Raw genomic sequence first — 21,384 nt, forward strand, 5'->3', positions numbered from 1 at the left:
TGCTAAGCAAGGTAATTCGCATTTTGCATTTAATGTATGTTCCACTAAATCAAAGTGGATTGTTGACTCCGGAGCCTCAGATCACATGACTGCAGACTCTACCTTGTTTACCTCATACTTTCCCTATAGTGGCCATGAAAAGATTGACACAGCAAACGGTACATCCTCTCCCATTGCAGGAAAGGGTAGTATCATTGTTTCTAAATTTCTGCACCTTGAGTTTGTCTTTCATGTTCCCTATCTTGCGTGCAATTTACTATCCATTAGCAAGTTAACTAAACAAGCCAAATGTAGTGCTCACTTCTTTTCTACTCACTGTATTTTCCAGGATCTCTCATCGGGGAGGATGATTGGCAGTGCTGAGGAGTGTGATGGGCTCTACTACCTTGATGAATCAACCGTGAGTAATCTATAGTCCCAAATCTACTGCAACCTTGTGACTACTTCTGAACAAGCTGATCTTTTGTTATGGCATAAAAGAATGGGTCATCCCAATGTCCAATATTTGAGTCATTTGTTTCCAAATTTTTCATCTAATAAAATTTCTAATTTTCATTGTGATATTTGTGAATTAGCCAAACACCATCGCTCTTCTTTTCCACGGTCTAAATATAAGCCTTCTAAGCCTTTCTCTCTTATCCATAGTGATGTTTGGGGTCCATCTCGTGTCTCTAATCGAACTAGAGCCAAGTGGTTCGTTACCTTTATTGATGACCATACCCATGTATGTTGGGTATATTTAATGAAAGATAAATCTGAGGTACCTTCTATTTTTATCGAATTCTATACCATGGTTCTTAATCAGTTTAACACGTCCATCAAAATTCTCCAAACAGATAATGGCACTGAATATATCAACAAGTCCCTAAGTGACTTCCTTAAGGCTCGGGGCATTATCCATAAGACCTCCTGTATAAATACACCCCAACAAAATGGGGTAGCCGAACGCCAAAAATAGACACCTGTTGGATGTTACCCGTGCCCTTATGTTTACCACAAATGTGCCAACATATTTCTGGGGAGATGCCATTCTTACCGCCACCTATCTCATTAACCGCATGCCCACAAAAACTCTATCCTACACCACACCTCTCGAGTGTCTCCGACAGACCCACTCTCTCACCCATCTTGAAACCGTTCTTCCATTAAAGTTATTTGGGTGTTCTGCGTTTGTGCATCTCCATTCCTCTTCCAAGCTTGACCCACAAGCTGTCAAGTGTGTGTTTCTTGGTTACTCCTCACACCAAAAGGGATATAAATGCTTTGATCCATCCTCTAAACGCCTGCTTATCAGTCATGATGTTACTTTTTCTGAATCTGAACCTTTCTATTCATCACCTTCAATTCAAGGGGAGAGTTGGAGTGAATTTTAGGAATATTCTCCCATTGAACCTATTGATTCTCTTGACCCTCTTGACCATCCCACTTTACTTGAGCCTGTCTCTTTTATTCCAGAATCAAAAGAAAATGCAAGTTCAGGGGGAGATAAGAACACAGGTGCAGAAGGTAAAGAGATCAAAGTTTACACGCGGAAGAAGAAGCATGGTACAAAAGCTCTCATACCTGAAGCAGTACCGGAATCAGAACCGATGACAGATCCTATGGGAGATAGTCCTAAAGAAGATGAGAATGATAATCCTGATGAGGAAGAAGGTTCAGAAAGTTCAGAAGATGACTTGGAGGTGCCTATTGCTCTCAGGAAGAAGCCAAGATCATGTACACAACATCCTATTCAGACGTTCCTATCTTATAAAGCCTTATCCCCAAGATATCGGGTTTTTATTGCAAATGTGGATGGTGTTTGTATCCCTAAGGACATTCATGAGGCCCTGAAAACGTCTGAATGGAGAGAAACTGTCTTGGAAGAAATGAAAGCCTTGGAAGAAAATGAGACTTGGGAGGTTGTGCAGAAACCAAGAAACAAGAAGCTGGTTAGTTGCAAGTGGGTATTTACCCCTAAATATAAGGCTGATGGAAATCTTGATAAATTGAAGGCTAGACTGGTGGCAAGAGGGTTTACACAAACCTATGGCATTGACTATCAGGAAACATTCACACCAGTGGCAAAATTGAACACCATCAGAGTATTGTTATCTGTAGCAGCCAATCTTGAATGGCCGTTACACCAACTAGACGTCAAAAATGCCTTCCTAAATGGAGAATTGAAAGAAGAAGTTTATATGACTCTACCTCTGGCTTTGATAAAGGAAGGGAGAATCAGGTATGTAAATTGAAGAAATCATTATATGGGTTGAAACAGTCTCCAAGAGCATGGTTTGATAAATTCTCAAAAGTTCTAAAGCTACAAGGCTACAATCAAGCACTATCGGATCATACTATGTTCGTTAAAGTAGAAGGGGGCAAGAGGTGTGTCCTTTTTGTATACGTTAATGATATAATCATCACTGGTGATCATAATGAGGAAACGGCAAGAATAAAGGCTGTTCTTGGAAAAGAATTCAAGGTCAAGGACTTGGGTTGTCTGAAATACTTCTTGGGAATGGAGGTTGCAAGATCAAAGCAAGGTATTTATGTGTCTCAAAGGAAGTATGTACTTGATCTCTTAAAGGAGACGGGTATGCTGGGGTGTAAACCTGTTGAAACCCCTATTGTTGTTCCAAAGAAGAGGCAAGAATCCAAGAAAGAAGAGGGCAATTTAGATGAAGAGGGTAAAGAAGAAGAAAAAGAGAAAGAGAGGCCAACAGATAAAGAGAGATACCAAAGGCTTGTTGGGAAACTTATTTATCTATCTCACACACGACCTGACATAGCATTTGCTGTGAGTGTTGCTAGTCAGTATATGTGTGAACCGAAGGAAAAACATATGGAAGCTGCATACAGAATCCTAAGATACCTAAAGGGAAATCCTGGGCGAGGTTTACTATTTCAAAAACATGAACAAAGGAACATAGAGGTATATATAGATGCAGATTGGGGTGGACATCACCAAGACAGGAGATCTACTTCTGGGTATTGCTCATTTGTATGGGGAAATCTGGTTTCTTGGAAGAGTCAAAAGCAGAGAGTTGTATCCAAAAGCAGTGCTGAATCTGAGTTGAGAGCTCTTGCTCAAGGCATAATGGAAGAGTTGTGGCTAAAAAGGGTTCTGAAAGAAATACATGTCCAACTTGATCTGCCTCTCAAACTATATTGTGATAATAAGGCTGCCATAAGTATGGCATTGAATCCTATCCAACATGAGAGGTCCAAGCATGTGGAGATAGACAGGCACTTTATTAGAGAAAAGGTGGAAGATGGAATTGTATGCCTAGCCTTCCTACCGACAAATCTCCAAGCAGCAGATGTGTTGACAAAGGGGTTACACAAACCTGCTTTTGATAATTGTATAAGCAAGTTGGACATGATTAGCATCTATGATCCAACTTGAGGGGGAGTGTGAGAATAATTACAGGAATTAGAGGGATATGTCCCATAAAAATAGAGATTTGATAGGATTGGATACGTCCCATAAAAATAGAGATTTGATAGGATTGGGTCATTAGGAGTAATATTTGATTTTATTTCCTTTTTTTGTTTTTTTTCCTTTTATAGAAGGTTATGGTACGTGTATATATTCTGACCATATTACTGAATAAGATTCATTCGGTTCCTTCCTCTGGCTTGTCTTCGACCACAATGTGTGTGTACGTTTATGAATGTATCTATCAATCAATGACTTGTTTTTTAATTTTTTGCCCTAATTAACCAGTTGTAGGCTGCCGGTTCTACCTAGTGGGACAGTTAGAAGGTCGTCCTTAATAAGCAACCTGAAACGTGGATTAATTGACTAGAGTGGTTGGATTTTTTTTTATTTTTACCTTTCCATTTGTTTTTCCTGTCGTTTAACTCTTTTGGGGAGTCTCTATGATGTTGAGGGCTTTTTAACTTATGCTTTTTCAGGTGGCAGCAGCAGAGATGATGAATTAGAATGTAACTTGAGCTCCAAGCTGTTGCATGTAGCTTGGCATCCAAAATCCGATTTAGTGGCCTGTGCTTCTCAAAGCAGCTTGATATTGTATAATGCTTAGTTCGCAGGGTCTAGATTTCAAGGGATTTCTGGGATTGATTCAATTTGAAATTCAGGAAATCCCTGAACATGATGTTGTGTGTGTGTCAAAAGTCTCACATTACCTAAATAAAAAGCTCTTCTAGTGTATAAATACTAAGGAATGAAGTAAGTTAGTAAAATAGGTTTGGAGAAAAGTAAATTTGCTTATATGAGACAGATTCATTCAGGGCAATCATAATTAAAATTAGTTGATTCACCCCCTTGTGCCCAAGTTTAAGAGGTATTAGGTTTTTTTTATCAGATTATTTTTACAAAATAATTAAATAAATAATCATTTTTAGTTTACCCGAGAAATCTCAAATTTTGCTATTTAAATTTAAATTTGAAGCCTTGACAGTTTTTTTGGACATTAAACTACTTCTAAAAACCTATTTTGTGAGTTAATACCTTAAACGCACTTGTTTGCCAATGGCTCTAGATTCTTTCCGGGCATGACTCAAGCATTTGTTTACATCCATACCACTAGTACCACCAACACATGATCTACTCAATTTTGGAATCAAATGTAAAAAGGACTTTTTTTTAAGGTTAAATGGGATTTTTTTTTTACTGTAGAGGATTTATTATATTCTGGTTGATCATTGAATGATTATGAGAGTTTGAGTTTTTGACCAAATTATAAGAGCTAAGGTTATCAATTTCTAAGAAAATAGAGAAAGACAGTGTTGGAATTAAGAGTGAACAAGGAAATTAATCCATGGGCAAAGATTGATATGAAGGCCAAAATCCGGAGGATTACTCAACCAAAAATTGTAATTCTTACGTGATCGACGATTTTGTAGGCTTCCCAATTTGTGTGTGTGTAATGCGTCGATTTAATTGAAATATATTTGTTCCCCTCAATTTGACTTTTAAATGAGCAGTGTTTTTAAATAAAAAGCTTACTGAGCGATCGAGAAGTTATATCGAACAGGCCTTTGTTTTTATGCATAGCAAAATAGATGTATCACGCACTCAATATTCTAAATATTTTTTCTATTCTTTATATGTACGCATGTTGAGGACATAAATTACGTGAATATCTCATTCATTTTTATTGTAATCGCCATACATAAACCAAGAAAGCTTATGCGGTACTTGTTTAACATTCTCCTATTTTGATCCAATTTGAAGAGCACCCATTATGAAAGAATACAATTTGGAGGCAGAAGAGAGATGGTCAGATGGGTGATATCGAGGGAAGCGAAAACAGCCCAAAAGCATCGAATTACGTACATGCAGCTTCCTTCTATAAATAGTAAATAATGTAAATATACAAATCGAGGAAAACTAAATGAGTTAAAAAAAAAAAAAAGAAAAACGAAACGAGATGCATAATAAGGATCCACTTGGCCAAGTTGCAGACTTGTTTAACGTGTAGGGCAGCAAATCCAGCAAGGCATGGTCTGCCCGTTGCCCGAAGGAAGCCCTAGGAAGCAGGCGGTGTCGTCTTTATAAACAGCCCTCGTTCTTCCCTTGTCTATCGTCTCTTGTTCCGCTCTCCATGTCTCTCCCTCGTCTCTCCTGCTTTCCACTTTTGGTTATCTTTCTTATTTGATATTTTAGTTTTATTGTTCCTTTTCAGTTCGTTTTAGTCTTTGATTCAGGATATGGGTGCAAAAAACTTCCATCCGCGTGCGACATGTGGTGGGCATGGCGGCCATATTTTGCACAGATCGACCACTGTGAGTCTTGAAGCACAATATTTGTGTGTGTTTTAAGCTGCTTGTTCCTTATTCTTGGAAAGACCAAGAGGTTCGTGTTCATTATCACGAGCCTCTTTGGTTGTGGCAAGCATACACGATACACTCCTTTTTTTTTTTTAATCGTCGTCTCATTATTTTCTTAACCTTCTTACTTCTTAGGCTTGACCACCGACTTTTTGTTTCTCGGGGGTTTTTGATTTCCCTTCAACGAGCTTTCATGCTTTTGAAGAAAACTCGGTTTCTACCATGTAGGTAGACGTTGAGTGGTAAATTACCAAAAAGGGTCGCGTCCTTTACAGACCCAGAATAAGAAAGAGGCTGACGTGGATAAGATAAGACTAGGGCTCCGTAACCATTGAAAATTGAAAATGACCCTCAAAGTGAACAAGTATATTCCAATATGCTATTGCCATATTGATTCCTTAAAAATCTACCAATTTTTGCATACCCTAGTATTTCAATCATTTTAGACCCCTCTATCAGCTTGGGGTTCGTAATGCATTGAAAATGGCTGATCTATTTTGTTACATTTGTAAAAAGTCTCTAACAACCCTTGAAAGGAACTTGCTTTGTCCAAAAACAAAAAAGACGCGTTTGCTTGGCATGACTCTAGCTAATCAAGCCGAGAATGAAAAGTTTACAAGGATTCGGCACCACATAAATGAATAAATAAACAAATAAGGGTTAAAAGGATGTGTCCTCAGAAGATGGCATGAGAAACAAGATCCCTTGGGGCCGATACGTGACAACTTCAGGCCACGACAGGTTATGAATATGCATGAAAGTGATCCAGATGTCTCTCCAGGATATTTCGGGTGGATTTTGTTGACACCTTCACACAATAGAATGGGATAAAAAATGGGCACAGTAAAAAAATAATTTTATTCCTGTAAAATATATTTTGCTCCTTCAAGATTAAATAGTAATAACATGAATATATAATAGATGTTATATAGTCTTGTATCATAAAAAATAAGAAATATATTTTTCATAATGAAACCAAAAGGAGCTCTAGTCTAAACGGCACGTCGATGCATTGAGAAATGTTTTTAATTAAGTTAAATTAATAATATTAAAGTGTTTATTAAAGAGATACGCGTAATCATATATCCATCGATATAACATCCGGAAAAAAACATGGAGTTATATATATATATATATATATATATATTGCAAATATGGAGATGTATTATTACAAGCCTGATCATGTTGAACTCTCAATAAATATACAAATCCACACCATGTTATTACGAGTTCTGTTCTACTCGTTTCCACCCCAGACCAACCAACGCTGTCTAATGTTACCCAAAAAAATACGCAATCTTTTTCTTGTTGTTTTTCTTGGAACGCTGTCCAATCTGAACTTTCTATATAAAATTTAAAATTAAGGATTTTTAATAATAAATTCAAAGCATCTTTATAATATGGAGAAGGAGAAGGATATGTCTATAAAAACAAATGAATGATAACTTTGAAACACATTAGTGTAACCTATTTTATAGCTCTTAACTAATTTGAATCTCTTATATTTATGCCTTTATGCACTTGGAGTAAGAGAATAATGTGTTGTATGTGTGAATTAAAGCCATACGGACCTGTGCTTAAATAGAGATTTCGATTTTGAAAACTTTTCACTGTAAATTTTATAAATTTTAGATTCTTAAATATTCTTTCAAATATATGTGTACTAACTTACTCATTATTTGATTTTTTTTTTTTTGTAACTAGCGTACCTCTTTGATTTTTGGTTCATCCAATGGCAAAACCTCAAGTTTGTGTACAATTCTGAATTATAAATAAAAAAATGATTTAAAGAAGTTTTGTGAAAAGAGTAGTAAATAAGTTAAATCAGTTCCATAAAAGAGTGCATCATGATGACACACAAGAGTTCAAAGTATAAATCATATAACTGCATGTGACCATATGCACATCTATTTATGGAGCATTTTAGTCCAAATAAGTCTATTATTGTCGTTAGACTTTTTCCTCCCCTTGATTTAAGCCTTTTCTAATTTGTTTGTCGCCTCACGTTTATTTTATATTTTTCAAAAATCATATCCTCATTATGGCTTAAATATGATCAAATCCTTTAAATTCAACATCTTTGACCTTCCGTTCCTCAAACCCTAGGACTCAAAAGTTATCACCAACTAAAATGTTTTAATCAAACTATACTATATAATGAGAAAAATATAATTTTTAATTCTTAAATTTTTTCTATTATTAATTTGATCCTTAAACTATGATATGATGTAACTCAATTTTGTAGTTTATTGAGTTAGTGAATTACAAGGATTAGATTAAACCTAGTCAAAAAAATTATAAGAATTAAATTGTTTAAAATTGAAAATTATAAAATTGACTTGTTTCTAATCAAAATTTAAATATTAATTAAATTAATAATTGAAAATAAATTAAGGAATCAAAATTTAAATTTTCTGTGATATTATTGAAATTAATATTCACTATTTAAGATTTTATAAAAATAAGATATTTTTATATTGATTATAATAATAACTTATTTAATTATTTTTAGATTTTATGATGTATTCGTGAATCATTATTTATAAAAAATAATGTATTTCTTAATAATGTATTTCTTAATTATTTTAAAACTTTAAGACATTCTCTTTTTTATTTAAAATATTTTATTAAGATAATAAGAAATTATTTTTTTAAAAATTTTATTATTTTTAAAATTTTAAATAAATATCATGAAATTTCAAAAAATAATTTTTTGATAAAGTAAATGAATTTTTTATTTAAAAAAGAAACTAGAACAATAGCAGTTTGAATCACTGCTTCGATACATCCAATTGAGATCTTGCGAGCTGCAAATCAAGAAGCCAAAAAACTAGTGTAGTCTAAAACAACAAAGAACATCCTTTTTAATGAAAACAAGGCTATACGAGGTGGAGAGACAGAGTTGGAAAAAGATGACAAGCGAACAAATCGGAAGTCTACTCAAACCAAGGAATTTCCTACTGCTTCTGCATTCATTTTAAGATTGAAAACACAAGCCGTTGATTCTGAACTCTGCTTATCCGGTGATGGAATAAACCCAAAAATGCTCATATTCCAATACTCTCCGTTTCTCTTTTTCTTATCCCTACAGATCCATCTAGCCTCCTCTCTCTTTTGTTCATCCATGCCTCCATCTGCGCTTGAAATCGCAACTTTCCTCCAGTTACACCAAATTCTTACCATAATATACAGCAACACTAAGCATATCAAAGTAGAAGTGAAGACAATGGCCACTATGATTGCAGCCACTGCTTTGTTAGACAGCACCACTTGATTTTGCCCTTTAGATCCTGAGCACGATACCAATGGTGGGCCACACAAGTGGTCATTGTTCATGAAGGAGCTTAGTGGGAACTCTGAGAATGTTGAAGGAATCTGGCCTTGGAGATGGTTATACGAGATATTCAGCACGTGCAGGCTTGTTAGTTTTCCAAGGGAAGGAGGAACTTGTCCATGAAGATTATTGAAAGAAAGATTGAGTCTCTCTAGCTTCACGAGGCTTCCAAGTGATGATGGGATTTTCCCGGATAAGAGGTTTTTGCTCATGTCTAATGTCACTTGGAGTTCTGTGAGTCCTCCTAGCTCAGCTGGTATGTCACCTATGAAGAGGTTGTCTGAGAGCCTGAGCTCATATAGCTTCTTGCATTGCTGAATAGATGAAGGAATGAGACCAGAGAAATGATTGCTTTGCAAGTTAAGGACATTGAGGGAAGTAAGATTTCCAATCTCTTGTGGGATTTCACCAGAGAGATTGTTGTGATGGAGAGAAAGCTTCAGCAATTTTGAACAGTTTCCAAGCTCAGAAGGTACGGTTCCATGGAAGTCATTGAATGAGAGATCTAGCTCACCAAGTTCTTGTAAACTTCCTAGCCAAGAAGGCATTTTCCCTTTCAATCTGTTATTATTAAGCAAAAAGTGTTGGATCTTTCTGCAGTATGAGAGTTGAGGTGCCACCTCTCCTGTCAAATTGTTAAAAGACAAATCAAGAAAGTTGAGCTCATTGAGCTGACCAAATTCAGGTGGAATGCTTCCTGTAAGTTGGTTATGTGCAAGTCTAAGGCGGCTGAGATTTCTTGACATGGCTAAGTTTGAAGGGATGGGACCCGAGAAGCTATTGTTAGTCAAGTCCAAAGCATTCAGAGAATTTGAACCTGTAAGAGGAAGGATAGTTCCACTGAACTTATTGTGAGAAAAATTTATGATTTTGAGGTTTTTGAGAAGAAAGAGCGACTCTGGAAGTGGACCTTCAAAAGAGTTATTGTAAAGGGTAATGGTTCTAAGTTCTGAAAGGTAACTAAATGTGGGTGGTATGGAACCAGACAATTTATTATCCGCTAATGCCAATAACTGAAGACTTTTGCAGTACCCCATACTTGGAGGTATAGGACCCCACAAATCATTCTGCCTCAGATGAAGCAGAACCAAGTCCTTGAGCTTACCTATGGTCTCTGGAATGGGCCCAGAAAAATAGTTGCCAAAGAAGTCAATTTCCCTTAAGCTTGTGCAGTTTGTTAGCTCTCTAGGTATTGGACCAGACATCTGGTTGTCATAAAGGTATATGATTTTCAACCTCTGAAGCCTTCCAAACTCCACCGGGATTTTTCCTGTAAACATGTTGTGAAACAAGAAGAGGCCTTCCATGGTACTAATGTTTCCAATCTCCGAAGGTAGAGATCCTGTGAAGCTGTTGTTGTTGAGAGCAAGATCTGTGAGATTCTGCAGTTTGTCCAAGGTTGTTGGAAGCTCCCCTTCAAAGTTGTTATCAGAAAGGTCCAATTGTTGAAGTGAGGAGCAATTGAGTAACTCCAAGGGGAACTTACCAGAAAGTTTATTCCGAGCCAAGAAAACTTGCTCTAGTTTGGAACCACTGAAGCAGAAGTTGGCTGGAATATAACCTGTCAAAAAATTATCGGACAGAACCAGAGTTTGGAGACTCTTTAGTTCGGTATTAAAGAGTTTTATTGGTCCAGAAAGGTTGTTTTTGGACAAGTCTAGCTTCTGAAGCTGAGTTAAACTGTTAAACTCTGAAGGAACTTCCCCACTTAGTCTGTTTCCAAGCAAATTCAAGTATTTTAACTTGGAGAGATGGCTCAAGCTTGAGGGAATTGACCCAGAGAGACTATTATTGGCCAGATTCAGAATTTCCAATGATACAAGAGACCCCAAAGAAGAAGGTATGTCTCCTTCAAGCAAGTTGTTTGATGCTGCAAAATTTTGTAGCTTTTCACAGCCTTCAATCTGTTTGGGTATGGGTCCCCCTAGACTGTTCACCTCTAAATCGAGAGAAACTAGATTCTTCAAGTTTCCGATCTCGGTTGGCATGCTTCCATTAAAATAGCAGAAAGATAAACCCAACTCTTTCAACTCTTTCAAGTTACCTATACTTGGTGTGATTTCACCTGTCAAGAAGTTGTCTCCTATTCTAAGAACCTCCAGCTTCTTCAAATTACCTATCTCTGCAGGAATGATGCCGGATAGATAATTTGAGAATAGTCGAATTATTCTTAGATTCTGTAGCGCACCGATCTCAGAAGGAATAGAGCCCGTGAGGGAATTTGAGGTCAAATCAAGCGTTTGAAGAGAAGCGAGGTGGGTGAGCTCAATTGGCATGGAACCTGATATCCCTGAACCGGACAAGTTCAGGCCTACGACATGAGACTGATCAAGTGAACATGTTACTCCATACCAGCTACAGATAGGAATCAGTGGAGACCAATCTTTTAGAGCTCCTGAGGGGTCAACAAGTTGTGATTTCATTTTAAGAAGCCAGTAGGAATCTGAGACATTATCGCCAAGAACTGAGACGAAAGAAGCATTCAGCATGGCCAGAAACAGAAAGAAATGGCATATCCCAAGGCTACCACCCATTGTAGAATTTTTGACCAACATATGCTTCATGATGAAGAACCAGGAATGGTGATACATTGAGAGGATAATTCCATGCAGAAGGAAGAGGGAAGAGAAGATTATGAATGGAAGGGAAAGCAGTAACAGAACAAGGAATAGAAGATGAATGAAGGAAAATAAAATAGTGGAACGATGCAGAGACAAGTCCTATGAGGATGTAAGACCCCACGTTATATATACACCTTGTGAAGCAGCTAGTTCTGCTCTCCATGAAAAGAAAGTAGTTAACACTCGTGCAAAAATACATATGCATATCGTCAAGGGATATTTTATTTTTTTAAAAAAATACATCATAAAAAAGTTTTATCAGCCACAGTTTATTGAGATTGAATTTGAAGAGTCAGAGCAACAAAAGTACCCTTTGATTATTAAACACATAAAATAGTTTTCATGTAATTTTTAATATATATTTGCTCATTGAAGAGGTTCTATCCAACCTTTTTTTAACTTTTTGCGGCTTTTTCAGTCTATTTTAGTAACTTGTGGAGAAGAAATAATTGGATGGTGGTGGTTGAAAGAATTATAAAACAAGAAGCAGGTAAAGATGGAAGGTGTGACGAGTGGGACACTCCGTATTGGTGGTTGTTGATCGCAAAAAAAAATTTTCATACAAGATGCAATCAATTAATGGACAAGTTCATCGTATGTTAAAAAGAAGTATTGTTGGAAGTCACTGGATATCACAAGAGTTTTGGTCAATTCAACTTCAAAATTGTCAAATAAATAGGTACAATCCCATAAATGCCTTGCGAATATTAGGATTTAAGATCTCCAAGCAACACAAACGTGCGTACAACCATTAAGCCATTGCTGTCTGCTTGGCGTGCTAAGATGCTGAGTTATCCCAAGAAAAACCAAACTCAACGTCCTGAGATTTCAGGCTTGCATTATGCTATCTTAGAAACTGAATGAAAATTCATCATGATGGGTTGGAAATTAAACGAGCATATTTCACACCACACCTCAAAATTTCTTTATTTCTTCCGACAGTTAAATCATTCCTTTTTTTATGGCCAACAGCATTTTAAACCACAATCAAGCACTTCAAAATTTTGTCATATTACAATATCATTGTAAATACATGTAAAGTCTCATGATAGTGCTTGACACAAACATCAGAATATTTCTTCTCCTCAGATTTATATTCCAATCAAGTATTTGTTTCCTGTAGTGATTAAGCTGAGCAGAGAGTCAAGGCATCGGCTTTTTCTCAACCTAAACAACCTAACTTCATATTAAAAATAAGAAGGCAAAGCATCAGAAAGAAAACAACCACACTAATTAACTTGGGTCAATCCTCATGCATATAGAAAAGCTCCAGCAAGCATGTTACTAGTCCTTAATAGAGCCAAAAGCATGTGAGGTTTGGTGTATTACATTCAAACCAAGTTGCAACAGTGTGATTAGGTCCAATGAAATTGAGGAAGGTAGGAGAGAATAATTTGGATTCATTTCGGTGAATAGTTAAGATTCCGCATCTAAAAAGAGCTTAAACACATGAAGACAAAAGCATCTCATCTCATCTTTAATATTCAGAAGTCACCGGTAGCTTTCAGTGATGGCTCTGTGGTGTAACCCTCCACTCTGGTTTGCTTCATTACTTACTCAGGATTTAAGCACAAGCAATGAATATGTGTGAACGTCCTGCAAGGCAAATCAGTTCAAAAACATATCATTGCATCTGCCATGTCCCTGTATTTTCATATGTACTCATTTTTATAAATACAAAAAAATTGTTAAAAATTGAGATAAATAATTTTTTTAAAAATATGCATGCGTCTCATTGTCAGCCTTAGTACATATCAACGTGGACCACTAGTTACCATATACAAGTCCTTATATATATATATATATATATATATTTACACATTTCCTTTTTTATGCTTACTCTCAAGTGCTCACCATGCCTTTTTTGTTGAGGTGTTATCGAAAATGCTTTTATTCACGCCTCTGTGATCCATACCACTATATAAGTATGTGGTCACTTGCAAGGTTTTGGTTTCTGCGTCAACATGAAAGAAAAAACTCATCGTCATCATTGTCTTTAAAGATTAAAGCACTTCATCAAATTGCATCGTCCACTACCTTCCCACCTTGTTTACACTTTCACTCGTTATCTAACACACAAGCCCAAATTTGAATCCTCATGATATATCAGAATTTGTAGAGTATCTTAGAATGAGGGAAGGGGAGAGAGAGAGTGTGTAAATCTTACACGTATACTATCAATTTTCTTATTTAGTACTATCAGTCTAAATTCAAGTATTAATAAGGGTAGCTCGTTGATTTATTTTTTTATTCATAATATTGAAACTCATAACCTTACTTAAAGGGTATAAAGTCTCTTCCATTCCATAGAATCATTATTGGTAGTTTGGTACAGGGAGAAGTTTTTTATTCAAGCAAATTGAGATATATTTTAATAATGTATATGGCTAACATATCTCCATAAGATGGCTTCCTGCAAAATTAATAACAAAATTTTTTTTTATTACCACTGCGCAACACCTAGTATCCTGGATCTACTTCATATTGAGTTGAAAGAACTTAACGGGACTCAAACTAATTCAAACCGAGTCAGGTAGGACTCTTTTTTTTTGAACGAAAAGGTAGGACTCTTTTATGGGACAAGCTCTACCAGAGTTTTAGCACCGCTGCATTTTCAAGGCTTAAACTTGAGATGACCAGTTAAATTAGAACAATTTTATATTAGTGTATTCAAATGTTCTGCGGTATAAAAAACATTCTTTTTGTGCAACATTCTTTTCATTCCCACCTAATACGATATAAATTAATTTTCTCACGAATTAAAGGAATAGTGTGAGCAAGGAAGATGAGCAACCCGGTAATACAAAAGTGCAAAGCAAGAGATAGGGCCAAGGGAGAAGGTAAACCAAGGACCATTGAAATAAAACCATCTGAATACAACAAAAACGGCGTTTCTTATGATAGAAGAAATGAAGGAAGATGGTCCACAAAAAATATCACCGGAAATGGAACTATAGAATTTAAAAGTGGAGTTGTAGTGGTTCATGTTGGCTGCATTTATATATGATCCTGTATTACTACATTTAGTTAATTAGTTAATAATTTCCATTACACTATAAATCATTATTTAGATACACATCATCAACAATTATAAGACCAGTTATATTATATAGTGGTGAATGTTGATCTTTAACAAGATAGCAAGAGCATGAAATTGAAATAGTAGATATGAGAATGTTGAAATAAATATGCATGGCATAAAAATAAAATATGAAATAAGAATATATAAGAAAATGTGGGCATAGCACCTCTTGACAGGAGAATGTTAAAAAATCATTTGAGATAATTTGTACATATAAAAAGAAAACTGTAAGAGGTATCAATAAAGAAAATGAAATGGATAATTTTTAGTCCTATTCAAAGATATAAAGAAAGGCCAAAAAAAAACATTTATAATAGTTGTTGATGGAGAACTCTTATAAATAATATTCTTAAAAGTTTGGTAAATAATAAAATATAATGATATTACATAATTTATATAACCGACATTATCTAATAGGATAAAGTTTGTTATTATTGTAGATGTCATCAAAGACATAGTAGATTGAAAGGCAAAATAATGAATCTCCGTTTTGGTCAATGAATCATTTGGAATTTATTGGCTGCTTGACTTTTTCATTATCATGCGACTTCTCTGCTTAATTTCAATTAGTATGACCTGGCCCATTTTTTAGATTAATCTTGACTTGGGTTATGCGTTGAGGGAGTATTATATTGGAGTTTAGGTAGTACACTAGTTGTTGAAGCCTTTTTTTTAACCATATTATAGTAGCAACGTAACAGGGACCAGAATTCCATAAAGGAAACTGAAAAGCCTAACAGAATGAGGTGTAATGGATTGGACGAAGATCAGAAAGAAAAATGGACTAAATCAGTCAGCTAAAATAGTATTTTTTTAATAGACAATTATTCAAACAATGAACCAAAAACCTAACCTTTCGGATCAGATCAGAGTAAGGTTTCATGGACTAGGACGATTACCTATGTGAGGTTAGCATCTTCTTTTGTTGGCATGCACTTGTTGTTTGGTTTTAGGGATCAAGTCTTAAAGAAATAAGAACCCTTTCCCAAGAAAAAGCTTTTTTTACCAATATATTATAATTACTAAAAGAAATTACCTAAATGCTACAACGTAAAAAGTATTTATTGACATACTATATTAAAAATTATTCAAAGCAAAAGCAAGTTTAAAATTATGAACAACTCGTTCGAGTCAAGAATAATTTTAAAGTTAAAAATTATTTTTTTATTTAATAAAAAGTGAAATTGTTCACTTGGTGAGTGATTTCAATTTCATTGATTTAGCATTTTGTTCAAGAATTTTTGCTTTCTCTCATGTGAATGATTTGTCAAATCCCTTATAGCTTTTTCTTTTCCAATATGACATTTTATTTTATTCATATGCATGTGCACATGAAACTTTGAATTTGCTATATAAGGGATTCAAGACATAATACATTATTGCCTATTTCATTTTCTATGATCTCTCATTTCTCTCATATTCAAACTCCAAAATTCTTTCTTTTTATTCTAATTTTCTACTTCAGTTGGTAGTGTTAGTATTGTGATCAAAGTTTGAAATACATATTCTTTATTTTTATTTGCTTAAAGCGTGACTTTCCTGATTAAAGTATGTTTTTTTACTATATAATTATAAATGTTTTGTATAATAAGTTTTTTTTTAATTGTAGATGTGGACATGTAATTAATTTTTTTATAGAGTAATCAAGGATAGAGTCACCATAAATGTAAAGTGGGATACAATCTTCCATATTTTTATTTATTTGTAATTTTTATACTAATTAATTGTTTATGTAAGTTTATTACTTCAAAAATCTTAGAGAAAAAATTACATATAACATTAATCATAACAAATATATCTATAAATTATATATGAAATTATATATTTATAATATTAATCATAACAAATATAAATAATATAGGAAAAACTTATCAAATAAATAATATAGAAAAAATATATATTTGTCATATTAAAAAACTTAATTTATACAAATTCTTAATTTTTTATAATAATTGATATGTGAAAAAATATGCATGTTACCAACATGGAAGATCCTTATATGTTTTTGGCCTAGGGAAAGGGGTTAGACAACAAACACACACATATATTATATAGATTATATAGAAGGGAAGCTATTAGGGTTGTGAATTGTATAAAAAAAATCATGAGTTAAAGAAAACCTAAAGGGTCCTAAAAGCATTGAGTGGCAAAACTTGGCCTCCTTTAAGGACAATGTGGTTCTATCACTGAGAAAAATTATAGCTAATTTATTAATAAAAAGATTAAATACACGTAAAAAAGATTATTATATGTAAGTAATACTTCATTCGATCTTAAATATTAAAGTTAGATAACTAATTTATAAATATTTAGGAAACTAGTTAAGTTAATTTATTTTTACAATTTAAATTTATTGGGGTGTTAATTATATAAGGTAATATTTAGGAAGTAGAATGGATTATAGAAAAGAGTTCGTGTGTATATTTGCAAATGGACAGATTTTACATGGCCCAACTAGTGCAACATTTGAGTCGGATAATATGAAAGTAATGAAAGTTGACCTAAATATTGTCTTGGATAGACTAAAGTAATTTATTAGACAAAAGCTATGGTTTCCTCCCAATACATTGGTGACAAATCTAATATATAGATATCCTACTTGCATAAATCCACCATACTACCAAGCATACAATTTAGAGGATGATTCAAATATAGAACAAATGTGGCAAGTAAGCCATTGATTCTTAACTAAATTGAGAGGAGAGGAGTTGTATACGAACATATGTGAGTTAGAAGTTGATGGCCATGTTGAATCACAACCAATGTATAATTATATTAGAAACACTCTCCCATCGAGTAACAATCAAGTGAACATTGTAGAACAAGTATTCATGTTTAGTGATCTTGTAGAAAATTTCTACCCATTTGAGCCTCCCCTAAATAATGGCAATAATTGGCCATCGTGTTCTCTTCCTCCAATGGAAGACATCCATCTGAGGATGAGGATGAATGTGATTCTTATTTAAATATTAGTAATGTGAATGATAATGATGCTAATGACTATAATGATTGCAATGAGCATAATGAGATTACAACTGCTTTCTTGCTGCATGTTAATTTTGAGTCAATTATGACTCTTAAGTTCAATGAAGTAGAAAATTTTACCTTTCAGTGATAATGAAAAGTTATATATTAGAAAGATATTTAGTAATGTTCGTGTTCTAAGACGTACAATCAAGCTATGTTATGTTCCAGTTTATCACACATTTAATGTTCATTATACACCTAACAAGTATGAAGAATATCAATGCATTAATTATAGAGAAAATTGCAATTGAAAACTAAGGGCTTACAAGAAGGAGAATAGAAACTTTTGGCAAATTACAAAATATGAGGGGGCCCACACATGCTTGGCCGCATTGTTAACTCAAGACCATCCAAAGTTGGCTAATGTTATATCATCTTGTATCGTGGATGGTATCTGACAAGCTAAATGTGAAAGTCTCTCAAATTTTTGAGAGGATGCAATCCATGCTTGGATATACTATGTCATATAAAGAAGCATGGAAAACAAAATAATTAGCAATTGCTATTGTTTATAGGAATTGGGAGACCTTAGGCTTCTGGTTAGCTACAATTCAACACTTCAGGCTTGGTTCATGTATACAATTTTCAAATAAACAATGCTCTCAATTTAGTATAGTGGGTCAACCATTAGAAATGTTTCACCATATTTTTTAGGCATTCAAGCCATGCCTAGATGCATTTTCATACTTAAAGTACATTGTACAAGTTGATGGAACATTTTCGCACACTGCTTATAGCCATATCACAAGACGATGATCGAAATATTGTACTACTTGCATATGTTATTGTTGAAGGGGAGATAAGATCTACTTAGGAGTGGTTCTTATACCTTATATGCCATTGCATCGTAAAAGACAAAACAAAAATTTGCTTAATTTCAAATAAACATCAATAGCCACTTACTATTGTTAATGCTCTTCCGGCACTTAATGAGTTTAATAGAACATTTGAGTACATGCAATGGTATTAGAAATATATACAATGATAGATCCAATGTATTAATAGTGATATTGGGTATGTGGTTTTGCACCTTCTTCCATCTATACCATCTTTTTTCTCTAAAAAGTGTCATAATTTAATATCTTATTGTTTATTTTAAGCTGACATAGCAAAAGATTTAGACAAGCTAACGATCAATTCTCATTTAGAGTCCTCTCATTATATTGATTATCGAGGTAGGATTGCTTAAGACTAACGCAACATCATACTTGCAATGAGAGAACAACAGTTTAATAGGAACTCTCAGCTTGCTCCACTAAGGGTTAAGCTGCCTCGTCCACAAATTTCTTGAGATTGACTGAGCAAGTGACATGATGATCACTTATCTACCCAACCACCATTAGATGTAGGAGAACAAGAACCTCAAAATATTAGTCAATCTCATTAGATGCTAGCCTCATCATCATTATACCCCTTTTCACCTCTCTCCATCTCACTCAATTTGAGTCTCATTATATGCCACCCTTATCACCATCTCTTTTCAAGTCACACACTCATATTCAATTTGAATTGTTCGTGTCTTTACTTGATCTTGCACTATTTTTTGTTAAATACAAAACTTCTACTTTAGAACATGGTGGACAATCAAATAAAGCAAATGCCACCCCTTGATAGTCGATTTCTTTAGTTGAATAACCTTGGTTTGATTTAAATACGTCAATTACACAGATAAATGAAATACTTGAGTCTAAAAAAGAGAAAAACATATAACAACAATTATAACGTATGAGAGAGAGAACAAGATGTGATATCAAAAGTCAATATTTGTGAAGTAACTTAATTTTCACTTTTCATTCATATGATTTAATCATTCATTATTAATTATTAATAATTTTTAAATTAATACATCTTATAATAATTCTTTAATTATATTAGTAACAATTATTTACTTATTATTTTCATTCGAATCATTACTATATTATTAGACAAATCATTTGATGTGATAGGTACAAATGATGTTGAGAAATCATTCCTGTCAAGAATAAATTTTGGTGAACTCAAGACTATGTATTGAAGAAATCATTCTTGATTTAATTAATTTTTTAAATTGTTTAGCGTAAGAATGATTTGAGATGTAATATTTTGAGAAATAATTCCCAAATATTGCATTTTGGTATTTTCTTTCACTGTGTATAGAATCGTTATAAATAAAAAAAAAAAAACCAGCACAAACAAGTTGCCACACCAAATTTCTTCAATTTGGTCTATTTGCCTGTGGTAGAAACAGAATGCGTGTCAAAAGCATGGGCACTCAGTACTCACTTCAGGAACTAATTATATTATATACAGGATACTTGGAGTATTCTGGTGAAAATTTTCAAATAATTATTAACATGAAGACAAAAAATGTCGCTTAAAATAAAGAAACGAAAATAAATTCCTTAATATAACTCAAACAAAGGGATAATAACTGGGACATAATAACTGGGACCAGGATCACGCAAGTGAACGACATTAGACCTAAGAAGCACCTATCCGGGTATGAGTATCAAATACAATGAGTATCAAATACAATACATGAACACGATAATTTTTAAAAATTTTAGGATATGAGTACGAATATATAAATAATTAAAAATTAAATGTTAAATATTAAATATTTAGATATATACATATCTTTAATTTCATAATTTCATATTTAAAGTTAAAAAGTACAATTTCAACATGTCCATAAATAAACACTCAAGATCTAATATCATATCCGTGCTTCCCAGCCCAAGCAGTAGATTTAACAATCAATAAGAGCTTAAAAAATATTTTTAACAGCCTGGCAGTTGCAATACCCAGAACCAAAATCTAGCGTATCGAGGAGTGGGAACTTCAAGTCTTGAATATATGGGAACTAGGGACGCTAAATGTGACACAGCGCTGGAGAAGAAGATGAAGAAGAACTTACCGCAAACTTGGAGAGACAGGGCGACAGAATCACGGGCTGAACTGTTGAAGACACACAGCGCCTTGAGAAGAAGCACTGTGAGTCCAAAGTCAGTGACTGAAGCGATAGAGTTCAGACCTCAGGTGAGACAAAGCACCGTGAGTTGTGATTGAATATTGAAGAAGGACGATGCTCGAAGACGACAGAGAGTTAAAGCGAAGCTCACGCAAGAAAGGGGATACAATCGACTGAACTAGACGAAGCTTAATTCACCGATTTCTGAAAATGAGAATGAAAAAACAACAAGCCAAAATGCTAAGTTTCGAGCACTACCCGTGTTCGCCCGTCTCAGCCCGTGTCTGACTAAAACCGGAAAGCGGACGCAGCGTTTTCGCGTCCTGAACGCGTGTCCATGTCGGATACGTATCCGACACGGACACGCTGCGATTTTGCACGTATCCGTGCTTCCAAGCATTGGACCCTACACAGCCCTAATCTCTCTACAAGTTCATCCATCTATCTCTGCAAGAGAGGCCATGGATAATTTTAAATGTCATTACCATATCTCGTCGGAGAAGTTTTGAACTTGAAACATCTTTTTAACCAAAAAAAAAAAAAAACTCATCTCATGCTCTAATTTAATTCAACTAGAGTGCGAAAGAAACAA

General features: G+C 34.4%; 1 protein-coding gene across 1 annotated transcript; it reads right to left on the reverse strand.

The window, feature by feature from the left end:
• Positions 1–8,484: 8,484 nt before the first annotated feature.
• LOC129320711 (LRR receptor-like serine/threonine-protein kinase GSO1) lies at positions 8,485–11,968 on the reverse strand. The gene has a single exon (XM_054966273.1). The coding sequence runs from the start codon at positions 11,701–11,703 to the stop codon at positions 8,719–8,721; it is 2,985 nt and encodes a 994-aa protein (XP_054822248.1). The 5' UTR covers positions 11,704–11,968; the 3' UTR covers positions 8,485–8,718.
• Between the last annotated feature and the right edge of the window lie 9,416 nt (positions 11,969–21,384).

Source organism: Prosopis cineraria, unplaced genomic scaffold (assembly GCF_029017545.1).
Source record: "Prosopis cineraria cultivar Desert tree isolate PC_DT_omini unplaced genomic scaffold, ASM2901754v1 PC9, whole genome shotgun sequence".
NCBI classification, from domain to species: Eukaryota; Viridiplantae; Streptophyta; class Magnoliopsida; order Fabales; family Fabaceae; genus Prosopis; species Prosopis cineraria.

Coding starts and splice junctions, on each gene's coding strand:
- LOC129320711 (XM_054966273.1), bottom strand. CDS start 11,703: ATGTATCACCATTCCTGGTTCTTCATCATGAAGCATATGTTGGTCAAA.